Source organism: Orcinus orca, chromosome 19 (genome assembly GCF_937001465.1).
Source record: "Orcinus orca chromosome 19, mOrcOrc1.1, whole genome shotgun sequence".
Taxonomy (NCBI): domain Eukaryota; kingdom Metazoa; phylum Chordata; class Mammalia; order Artiodactyla; family Delphinidae; genus Orcinus; species Orcinus orca.
In genome coordinates this window covers 52,883,037-52,895,399 of record NC_064577.1, presented here as the reverse complement: position 1 = coordinate 52,895,399, position 12,363 = coordinate 52,883,037, and the positions used below count along the sequence as shown (strand labels likewise).

The 12,363-nt window shown below is 46.1% G+C and overlaps 1 protein-coding gene across 3 annotated transcripts in view; it reads left to right on the top strand.

Annotated features, from left to right (window-relative positions):
• Positions 1 to 4,295, top strand: part of SCPEP1 (serine carboxypeptidase 1) — a 46,123-nt gene extending 41,828 nt beyond the window's left edge. For 2 of the 3 annotated variants that reach the window (XM_004271789.4, XM_033431755.2), the window contains exon 13: positions 2,864 to 4,295. In XM_004271789.4, the coding sequence (XP_004271837.1) occupies positions 2,864 to 2,926 (63 nt within the window). In that variant the 3' untranslated portion in view covers positions 2,927 to 4,295. Of the gene's footprint in view, positions 1 to 1,677; positions 1,861 to 2,863 lie in introns of all 3 variants that reach the window. The other variant, XR_004484291.2, reaches the window with a different exon arrangement.
• The last annotated feature ends 8,068 nt before the right edge of the window (positions 4,296 to 12,363 follow it).

The following is a 12,363-nucleotide window of genomic DNA, read 5'->3' as shown; positions in this document are numbered from 1 at the left end:
AGCAATTATACTCCAATAAAGATGTTAAAAAGAAAAATACAGTCAGTCATTAGGATGCTTGAAACAGGAAGGGAAGTGACCATAACATCTCATGTAGCTCAGAGTCTCTCTGATTATTGTCACAGTGAGTACTTAAAACGAGTGCAAAACTTGAAGCAAAGCTGCCTGTTATTCTTTAAAAAAAGAACAGGTACCCCAAACTAATGACCTTTTCTCTAATGGCAAGTGGCTGTCTAGCAGGTATTTTACTCTTTGGTTCCTTTATTCACTGAGCAAACATTTTAGTGTCTCATAACTAGTCATCTCTGTGCCAGGTACTGGGAGTACACAGATGGATGATACACCATCTCTGTCCTCTGGGAGCTCATGGACCAGAACGGCAGACAGGCAAGGAGACTCTAGTAACATGGGGTGAGAAATCCCACGATGGGGCTTGGCCCTGGGAAGAGGGCCCAGCCCAGGCTTGGGGGTCAAATACGAGGCCCTAAGGATGGGCAGGAGTTAGCTGGGTAAAGAGGAGAAGGTGTGGGGTCAAAGAGAGCAGTGCATACAAGTCCAGAGGCGCCTTCAGGCAACTGCGGCCTCGGAGGGTTGTCTCCGCATCACTGAGGAGACATGAGGCTGGAGAGGGAGACTTTGCATGCCTTGGTAAGGAGCTTAGACCTACCCTGAAAGCAATGATGTGCCACTGGGGGGTTTTAAGCAAAGGAGTAAAATTACCAGGTTTGTCTAAGAAATAACATTCTAGCAATAGAGGGCATGGGACAAGACTGGAGCAGAGAGCTGATCTAAGATGCTTTTATAATAATCCAGGCGGGAGTGACATGTAGAGGAATTTGATGTAGGAAGGGAGAATAAGCAGGACTTGGTAACTGTTTTTCGATAGACCAGCCGAGAGGGCTATCCATAGGCAGTTGACTATATAAACTGTGTATTTGTGGGTCTGGAGTTAAATGTTTGTCCTTAGAGATAGAGATTCGGCAGTGAAATATGGAAAAGGCCAGGGTCAGGGCCCTGGATACACCAGTATTTAAGAGGCAGGAGGAAAAAGAAGGACCCACAAATGAGACTTGAGTAAAGAACAGCTAGAAAAGTAGGAGGGAGACCAGGGGCATCCCCAAAGCAGAGAGGGGCCAGTGGTGTCGAATGCTGCCAAGAGCTCAGATAAAGGACTGAAGCGTAAGCAGTGATTTGGGTGCACCGATGTTGGTGGTAATTGTGGCAAAAGCATGTTTAGTGAATCGGCAGGCTCAGAAGCCAGCACGGAAAGGACAGAGGGAATGAATGAGCAGTGAAGACGGAAGACAACTTCCTTTAAGAAACCCGAAGGAAGTAGTAGCCCACCCTTTTAATAAACTTGATCCGAAGAGACAGTGGACAAGGCAGCAAGACACAGGGTTAAGAAGGCATTTTGTCATGGCTCTGAGTACCTTCGGTGTTGACTGGGAAAAGGCAGTGGGAGGTCTTAGAGCAGAACACTATTCCAAGAAAGGGTCTCTGCGGAGTCAGAGAGGAGGGGGAGGCAGGAGGAACCAGCTGTGGGCTGTCACTGGTGTGAGGAGTTCAGGCCCGTTTCCTCTTGGTTTGTCACCCATAGAACAGGGCATCAGTTGGGGCAGCCTTAAAATAGCTGTTGGAGACTGTTATTAAATCATCCCCCAACCACTTCCTCTTTAGCTGATTAAGTGTCATTTTGGCATACCCCACCGTGCCTGTGCCTCCTGGGGGCCAAGCTTGGCAGGAGAGTCAGCAGGAGTGTGAGAATCGTGGAGCCGCAGAATTTCAGAACTTGGAGTCATCTACTCTACCGCCATCCTTGTGAAGGACAAACTGAGGCCTCTGCCCCTCCCCCTCTTGATGGTGTGTGGGAAGCAGATTTTTTACAAGGATTATTTGAAAAATCTTACAGGAAAACAGAAAGTTGAATAACTGTAAAAGCAGGGGTGCCCCAAACAAAGGGTCTTGTTGGTTTACAGATTTGCTGTTAGTTCCCCTTCCACTCTGGGACCCTTCCTACACATAGAATCCTTTAAAGTGTTTACAATATTCCCTCTTCCTTGAACAGGCTGGATCCTAGTAACATAAGCACAGCCCTTATAAAGAAATCAACAGGGACTTCCCTGGTGGTCCAGGGGTTAAGACTCCACGCTTCCACTGCAGGGGGTGAGGGTTCCATCCCTGGTTGGGGAACTAAGATCCTGCATGAAGTGTGGCCAAAAAAAAAAAAAGAAAGAAAGAAATCAGCAGATCAGCCCCAATGGAATAGGAGATTCCTTCCTAAATGCTGGCTTCTCTAGACCCCTGCAGCCCAGCAGGTGGGGGCCCAGACGTAGGGTCATTTCACAGAAGGGACGCTCTTTTTTTTTTTTTTTTAAGCAGAGGCCTTCTTAGAAGCCCATATGATTTAGATTTATTTATTTATTTTTATTTATGACTGTGTTGGGTCTTCGTTTCAGTGCAAGGGCTTTCTCTAGTTGTGGCAAGCGGGGACCACTCTTCATCGCGGTGCGCAGGCCTCTCACTATCGCGGCCTCTCTTGTTGCGGAGCACAGGCTCCAGACGCGCAGGCTCAGTAATTGTGGCTCACGGGCCCAGTTGCTCCACAGCATGTGGGAGCAACTTCCCAGACCAGGGCTCGAACCCGTGTCCCCTGCATTGGCAGGCAGATTGTCAACCACTGCGCCACCAGGGAAGCCCTAGAAGGGACGCTCTTTTAAGGAATGGCACCTATGTGCAGCTGTCCTCCCAGGTTGCTGTCACAGAGCTGGCCCCCTTCCTGGGAGCAGGGTCTCGGGATGCCGGCCCTGACCCCAGCTCCAGGCATAGAACCAGGAGTGCTAACGCAGATACTGCTTGCTTCCAGGTTCCTTCCGACCAAGGGGACATGGCTCTGCAGATGATGAGGCTGGTGACTCAGCAAGAATAGGATGGCCTGGGCTGGAGGTGAGCTGCTTGGCCTTGGGGCACGGAAGCCGAAGCAAGCGCCCTGAAGGTGTAGGAACCACTCTTCTCCCTTTGAATCTGACTCGGGGGGAGAACCTCACTTGGGCTGTGATTGTGAAGGGTCCCATCAGCTTCGACAGAGAACAAAATCATTGCCTCTGTGACAACTTGGAAATCATTTCTGCTTCTGAAAACTAAGTTTTAAAAAACTGGATTGGGGGCTTCCCTGGTGGCGCAGTGGCTGAGAGTCCGCCTGCCGATGCAGGGGACACGGGTTCATGCCCCGGTCCGGGAAGATCCCACATGCCGCGGAGCGGCTGGGCCCGTGAGCCATGGCCGCTGAGCCTGCGCGTCCGGAGCCTGTGCTCCGCAACGGGAGAGGCCACAACAGTGAGAGGCCCGCATACCGCAAATAAATAAATTAATTAATTAATTAAAATTAAAAACTGGATTTGTTTTCATCAAAATAAAGGGTTGAAGTAGATTAACATTTTCTTATTACAAAAGCAAATTATGCGATTTATAGAAAAATCAGGAAATACAGGCAAACAAAGAACAAAATGAACACTCACGCTCCCTTCCCACGGATAAGCACTGTTACCACTTAAGTGTTTATTCTTGCACATCTTTTTTTGCTATGTATACATATATATTTTACACAAAAACGCAATCATTGCTATGTTATTTCATAGTCTGCTTTGTTCACACATCAGTATGATGTCTGCTGAGCATTCCATTTTATGGATGTACCATAATTTACCTACCAAATGCCCAGTGTTGCCCATGAGCAGTGTCTAGTTTGTCGCTTTTATAAACGGTGCTCTGGTGGTTTATCCTGTTAGTTACATTTTTACACACATCCTTATCATTTTCTTAGAATAATTTCCTGAAAGCATACTTGTTCAGTTAAAAAATTGTAACATTTCTTTAAAATTAAAATGATGAGTTTGGGACTTTAGAGTTTTAATTCATGGCTCAAGATCTGCAAAGGGACCTGATAGCTTCTATGGTAGCCCTGAAAGAATACCACTTCCTGTAGTTGTGGGGCTGAGATTTTGAAAACCAAACCCAAAGTCTCGTCCTGCAGTATGTGAGGAAAGAGTTACTAACAGGTTACGCCTACGTGACGAGCCCCTTCTGACCTGAGACTAAAACAGGCTTCCTTGGGTGGTGCTCCACGCTTTCCCCACAATTCGGTTTGCTGTTGGGAAGAGAGGGCTCCTGTACTCCTGTGTGGATGGGGAAGAATGCAGAGACTTGTGCTGGGCCCCTCTGGACTCCACCAATGCGTATCGTTCTGCTGCTTCTGCCGGGTATCATTTGCTGGAAAAAAATTGAACTGTGAGTATAACTAGTTACTGGGTCTTATGAGTCCTTTGGGCGTTGAATTACAACATAAGTTGAATTCCCATCCTCACAGAGTCTTTTTGTTAGAGGTTAGGGTATTTGGGGGGAAGGAGTGAAAGTTTGAACATTAGGGTATGTCATATGGGCAGATTCCAGTGAACCTGGGACCTCAAAGCTTTTTTGCCATTGGGAGCAGCCCTTCCATCCCTGTCTGAGGAGGTTAGTCTCTTGCCCTAAGATCCTATAGCAAATTCCCAGACTTGCCTAAGGCCCCTGTTCCTGCTACATTGTATTCTCTCTCAACCCACACCCATGCCTTCATGGGATTCCCTATGATGTGTTGACTGAGGAAGAAAAGTCTCAGGCTTGGTTTGTAGGTGGTTCTGTGCGATATGCATGCATCACCTGAACGTGGACTGCTTTGGCACTGGAGTTCCTCTCTGGGACAGCCCTGGAAGGTGGTGGTGAATGGAAATCCTCCTACTGGACAGAACTGGGAGCAGTGCACCTGTTTATTTTGCCTGCAAAGAGATGGCCAGAAGAAAGGGTCTGCCCTGAGTCATGGTTTGGTTGGGTCGTTGAACTGGAAGGAGCACAACTGGAAAATCGAAAGGTCTGAAGGAGAGAGGTCTGAGGATAGAGCTCTCTGATTGGCAGAGGGTGAAGATGTTTGGGTTCCATGTGAATGCTCACTGAAGGGCAGGGGAAGGTTTTAATAATCGGGTGGATGGGATGACCCATTTGGTAGACATCAGACAGCCCTCTTCCCCAGCAACTCCTGTGGACTTGTGAACATAGTGGCCCTGGTGATAGTGATGGAGGCTATGCATGGCCTCAGCAACATGAACGTGTGTTCGCCAAGACTGAACTGGCTACAGCTACTGCTCAGTGCCCAACCTGCCAGCAGGAGACAGCGCTGAGCCCCTAATGTGGCACCATTGCCGCAAGGAATCAGCCAGCTACCTGGTGTTAGGTTGATTACATTGGACCACTTTCATTTTGGAAGAGGCAGCAAGTTGCTCTTACTGGAATTGACACTTGCTCCGGACATAGATTTGCCTTCCCTGCCCACAATGCTTCTGCCAAAACTACCACCTGTGGCCTTACAGGATGTCTCATCCGCCATCATGTTATTCACAGCAAATGAAATACAGCAGTGGGTTCGTGCTTTTGGGATTCACTGGTCCAACCCTAGTCTTCATCATCTCAAAGCAACTGCTTTGACAGACAATTGAATGACTTTTTGAAGATTCAGTTATATTGCCGAATAGGTGGTGACATCTTGCAAGGGCTGGGGCAGTGTCCTCTGGTTTGTGGTAAATTCTCTAAATCAGCATCATGTTTCTCCCATACCCTGGATTCAGAAGTTCAGGAATCAAGGGATAAATATGAAAGTCAATCCTCTCAGTATTAACCCTAATGATCCAATAGTCAGAGTTTTGCTTCCCATCTCTGCAGTTTTAGCATCTGCTGGTGTAGAGATCTTGGAGAAATGCTTTCACAAGGAGACACAGCAAAGATTGCATTAAATTGGAACTTGAAGCTGCCATCTGGCCTCTTTGGACACTGAATCAATAGGCAGAGTACTGGCTGGGGTGATTGACCTGACTATCAAGGGGAAACTGGGTTGCTGCTGCACGGTGCGGGTAAGAAGGGGTACTGCAGGAGACCCTTTGGGGTGCCTCTTAGTACTCCCATATCCTCTGATTAAGATCAATGGAAAACACATAAACAACAAGGTCCTACTACTGTATAGCACAGAGAACTATATTCAGTATCCTATGATGAAAGATATTAAAGAATATTAAAAGAATATATATAACTGAATCACTTTTCTGTACAGCAGAAATTAACACAACGTTGCAAATCAACTATACGTCAATAAAACAAACAAAAATCAGTGGAAAACTACAACCACCCAATATAGACTGCTAACGTCCCATATCCTTCACAAAGGGCTTGAGTCATTCCACCAGGCAAGGAGCTATGACGACGGAGGTGTTTGCTGAGGGCAAAAGAAATATGGAATGAGCAGTAGATGATGATAGTTACAAATACTAGCTGTGGCCTTGTGACCAGCTGTAGAATGAGGACTCTAATAGTTTAAAGTATTTCTTCTTTATTTTGATGTGACTATATTTTAATAAATATTAACCAAAAATTTTTTATCTCCTCTCTCAAACTCTTATCATCTAACCTGAGATGTGCTCGTAATCACTTTATGTGTAAGTGTTTTAAGTTACAAGATGTCAAAACAGGAGTGTGAATCAGCTAGGAAAAGAATGAATGTTATCCAAAGACGAAAAAGGGACCTTGATGCTCTCCTGGGGATGAGGTTAGAATGGTTTTGGTTTTAAGAGGGATAGTGTGTCATGTCAAGCAGAAGCATAGCTTTGTTTTTGTCTTTATTTGGAGATTAAATGGTGTTTCGGGTAACGTGTGGGTGGCCAGTTGAGAAGGGGTAGACTGTAGTCTTTGTAATGTTTCAACTTGCCTTGGCCAAACTCTGTTTTCCAGAGTTAAATTTCCGCTATGTTTCTGCTTAGAGTGGCCTAGAAGACTGGAGATTCTATGACCTTTGGAGGATGGAAATTGATTTTTCCTAGTTAGGCCAGCTGCTGTTTCACCTTGTGAACTGTTGTCTTCTCATCTGTTTCTTAATTTCTTATTTCATGAGCTCAGCGTTTGCTTTAATTTCCTTGAGAGGAAGCAAAGTGTTTAGAGTTTCCTAGTACAAACCTTCCAAGGAATGTTTCTCATCTGTTTCATCTATCTTTTGTATTTTGTGTTGATTTCCTCCATTTTAGTTGAGGTTGGTTGTGTGTGTGTTTTTTCGTGTTTATTGTGTTTGCTTGTTTATGTATACTTATCTTTGAATGAGGGTAGTTATAGAATAATCTCGTTCCCCATCCTGTTCTTTTGGTTAATTTTTAGCTTGTCCCCTTAGTTCTTATTCCGGAAGATTGGATGTTGTGGGTCCATATGGTCTGTTTAGTTGTTCAGGTGCCTAAGGGAGGTGGATGCTGGGATCTTGAGCAATAAGAACAGATCTTCCTCGACTTTGATGGGGTTACATCCTGATAAATCCATCGTAAGTTGAAAATAAGTCAAAACTGCATTTAGTATACCTAACCTACCTAGCTTACCTAGCTTAGCCTAACCTACCTTAAACGTGCTCGGAACACTTCCATTAGCCTGCGGTTGGGGACAGCCATCCAACACAAAGCCTGTTTTATAATGAACTGTTGAATATCTCATGTAATTTGTTGAATACTGTACTGAAAGGGAAAGAATGGTTGTCAGTGTCTCATGATCGTGTGACCGACAGGGAGCTGTGGCTGCTGCTGCCCAGCATCACAAGAGAGTGTTGTACCAGGTATCGCGGCCCGGGGAAAGATCACGATTCAGAATCTGATGTACGGTTTCTACTGAATGCGTATTGCTTTTGCACCATCTAACGTCGAAAAATTTTAAGTCAAACCATTGTAAGTCGTGGGCTGTCTGTATCGGGAACCTTACTTGGGGCCCTTATTCACTCATGGCAGAGGCACCTAGGTTTTCTTGTGGTCCCCTGCTGCAGGATGGACCAATCACTTTGGTTTTTTTCTTTGTTTTTGTTTCTTTGGTTTTTTTGGACCAACCACTTTGGTAAGAAGCGAAGTCCAGAGAGACCTAGGGACTCCTTATTTGATGGATTAGTATTAGTTCCCTATTGCTGCATAATAAATCACCCAGAAACGTGGTGACTTAGAACATTAGTATCTGATCGTTTCTGTAGGTCAAGTTGGGGTCTCTCCTGGGGCTGCCATCAAGCTATTGGCCAGAGCTGCAGTCATCTCAAGGCTCAACTGGGGAAGGATCTGCTTACAAGCTCGCTCATGAGATTGTTGGCAAGACTCAGCTCATCACAGGCGGTTGGACTGAGGGCCTCTCTCAGTTGTTTGCCATGTGAATCTCTCCGCAGGGCAGCGCATGACGTGGCAAAGTGAGAGAAGAATCGGAGAGAAAGTGAGCAAGGTACAGGTCACCGTCCTTTATAGCCGAATCCCAGTGTGCTATCTTATCACCTTTGCCTATTCTATTCTTAAGAAGCAAGTCAGTATGTCCTGCCCCGTTCAAGTGGAGGGAATTACACAAGGGCATGAATACAGGAAGCAGACATCGCTGAGAGCCATTGAGAGACTGTCTACCAGGTGGGCCAGCACTCATTTTCTCATACCTCCCTCTGTCTTTCTTCACCTCAGAACTCTTCTTGTCATGAGAGGGGTCAGAGGAGAAAGTATGGTGATGTGTAGACTTTCAGGCTCTCCTCACACCTCACACTCCTGAGGTGGAAGAATGGGCTTCCCCATGGCCTTAGGTTCAAGTCCAAAATCCTTCACCAGACCCAAAGACCTAATAGAAACAGGGCCCTCTTCAGCCTCATTGGTGTCTCTCTACCCCTTTCTCTTTTCACTGCAGTGCTATTAGAAGTTGGGTTCCTGGAGAGGGCCCTATAAGTTGTATCCTCTTCCTTACCCAAGTTCTGAAACAACTGAAAACAACACAAAGTCAGCAGATAAGAAAACCAAAATAAACTGGAAGAGGTAGCTTAGTGTTTGAATCAGAATGCACTTGCTAATTGTAAATATCCAGTCTTGACCTTGGACCAGCCCATCCAAGGGAAAGGGACAGTGTGTAGGGCAGACACTGCCTCCTGCTCATCCTGGTAGAGAGGGGAAAAGAAAGCCACATCCCCCCAAGCCAGCATTCATGCTAGATTGGCTCTACCCAGTCAAGAAATGTAGACCACCACCTGTGCCCCAGTGTGATGAACACTATGAATTACTTGCCAGTCCACCCTCACAGGCACCTTCCGGAGTGCAGAGGTCAGAAAGCCCAAACTGTACTCACAGATGCCTTTGTAGCTAGGGTTCGTGTTGTAAATGAGGTGGATATTAGATGGTGGCCCTTTTGGTTTGGTTTTGTTTTTCTCGCAAGCCAGGTTGTAGAATCGTGAGATTTTTTCAGCAACAACGTTCCAGGACCCATTCTTCCTGTGTATGAAGGATCTTTTGGGGTGGCATCTTCTTGCCTGAGGGCTCCTGGTCCCTGACTTACAACTGTGGTGGTCTGTGTTAAATCAGTGTTCCAGTGGTAGGAGCTACAGTAGTGGACGAGTTCTTCCATGTTCTTGGACTCACCCCTGGAGACCCTATCCTCGAGCCATTTCTTCCCTCCTTCCAGTCTTTCCAATGAAGTAGTGAGCACTGATACTGATAAATCCTTTCCTACCCAAAATATCTACAGTGCTTTCTATTTCCTGCACTAAACTTTGGATGATACTGTAGTGGAAGTGCCTGGCAATTAGCTTATTTGATTGTAATGTAGGTGCCTGACATTAAACTTTCGATTGAATAAGCACATTGCCAGCTACACAAGTACATAAAGAGCCAGGCCACTGCACCTATGAAGTTCCCCCTTTAGAAAGCCCTGGGTGACCTAGATGACTGACCGCTTGAGTGATCCTGCTTTTTCCCTTCCTGCTCCTTCATTCCCAATCCTGTGTTCTAAATTAATAAAGAGTGAACTCATGAAACTCTAGGCACCCCAGTAAAGGCAGAACCCAGGTATGCACTCTCTTTCTCTTTGGCCATGACCTCAGTATGTGGGCCCCTGGCATGCCTGTACCCTCCAGGGCTTGTGAGTAATCAACCTTGCTTTTTCAAAGTTCCCTGAGGGTTGCTGTGAGGTGCATCCTGCAATCATGATCAGAACCACAAGGGCTAATCCAGCCACAACACTGGCTCCAGTAAGGGAAGAGGAGGCTCACCACAGGTAGCAGGGGCCCAGGTGAGTGCCCGCAGGCATTCCGAGCAGATAGGTAGCATCACTGTCCATAGGCTGAGACTGCCACAAAACAGATACCCATCAGATAACTCAGCCTTCCTCATTGCGGAGGATTAAAGTGAGGCAAGAGCTCTGAGTCTTCAGGAAGACTTAAAGCCAGAAACAGGGAGGAAGCCTTTCCCCTCTCCACTCTTCAGCACCCAACACTGGACTTTTCATGTGTCCTTCTTATTGAAAGACCTCCTGCCCCTCCCCACGTAGCTACTTTCTTACTCATCTTTCAGGTTTCAGCATAAACCTGACCTTCTCTCGTAAGCCTTCCCTGATTCCCCTGGGAAGTTAGCAGCCCCCTTACTCAGTCTCATAGCCCTCTACCCGTCCTCTGTGATCCTCAGTCTTCTAGTGATTACTTCCTGGGGCCCTGGTACAGGGCAGGCCTTCAGGGTTCGCTAGTTGTTTGGCTGAGTAGCACTCCAGAGCAGGAATGAGGAAGGAACACCATGGACCTCTTCCACATTGTGCAGTCCCTGAGCTGCACTTGAGTTTGCTTTGTTCCAGGTGCTTGTCTTCCTCATTGGCTCTGACTGGGATTTCACCATTCAGTGATACCCACTTTTTGCCATATCTGTGCATGAAAATTTGCCACATTTTCTCGTTTCAAAAACTTGACCTTTTCATTTGTGCTGTTTTCTTTCCAACTTTGTTGGCAGATGTAGTTCACTGTTGCAGAAGTCTGGGGAGCAACGTCTTCAATGATAGCAAGAACAAGAATTGTATTTCTCACGAGGAGCTGTGCCCCTGACTTAGGGCCATCTGTTGCAAGGTTAGTTACACTTTATGGAGGTCTATCTATGCTGTAGGATAGGTAATCGAGCAGGTTGTAGGCAGAGAGTGCCAATACGAAAGCCCTTCTGAATGAGGTATCACCTCACAGAGGTCAGAATGGCCATCATTAAAAACTCTGCAACAATAAATGCTGGAGAGGGTGTGGAGAAAAGGGAACCTTCCTACATTGTTGGTGGGAATGTAAATTGGTACAACCACTATGGAGAACAGTATGGAGGTTCCTTAAAAAAACTAAAAATAGAATAAAGATGCAGATGTAGAGAATAGACTTGAGGACATGGGGAGGGGGAAGGGTAAGCTGGGACAAAGTGAGAGAGTGGCATGGACATATATACACTACCAAATGTAAAATAGATAGTTAGTGGGAAGCAGCTGCATAGCACAGGGAGATAAGCTCGGTGCTTTTTGACCACCTAGAGGGGTGGGTTAGGGAGGGTGGGAGGTAGACGCAAGAGGGAGGAGATATGGAGATATATGTATACATATAGCTGATTCACTTTGTTATACAATGGAAACTAACACACCATTGTAAAGCAATTATACTCCGATAAAGATGTTTTTTAAAAAAAAACTAAACTAAAAATAGAGCTACCACATGATCCAGCAATCCCACTCCTGGGCATATATCTGGAGAAAACCATAATTTGAAAAGATATATGCACCCCAGTGTTCACTGGAGCACTATTTACAATACATGAGACATGGAAGCAACCTAAATGTCCATCGACAGAGGAATGGATAAAGAAGATGGGATATGTATATACAATGGACTGTTACTCGGCCATAAAAAAAAGAATGAAATAACACCATTTGCAGCAACATGGGTGGACCTAGAGATTATCATACTAAGTGAAGTCAGACAGAGAAAGACAAATATATGATATCACTTATATGTGGAATCTAAAAAGATGACATAAATAAACTTATTTACAAAACAGAAACAGACTCACAGACTTCGAAAACAAACTTATGGTTACCAAAGGGGAAAGGTTGGGGGGAGGGAGAAATTAGGAGTTTGAGATTAACATATACACACTACTATATATAAAATAGAGGGAGTCAAGATGGTGGTGTGGGAAGACGCGGAGTTAGCATCTCCCCACAACTAGGGTGCCTGCCGGCTGCTGGTGGGGGACTCTGATGTCCAAAGAGATGGGAGGAATGCCAAAGTGAACTGATAGGATGTAGGGGGACTAAGTGGGGGAGGAGAAGTGGAGGCTAGACAGGATTGACGCCACTGAGGGTGGGGAGATCAGGAGAAGCAGGCGGGAGGGACTCTCCAGGAAGAGCAAGAGAGGAGTGGAGGGCGATCGCCTTGCCCACTTGGGCCGGGGAGACTGCTGAGCTCCCAGGCCGGTACCCCCACTCCAAAGCCCCATCCAGGCCACGTAGGTCCTG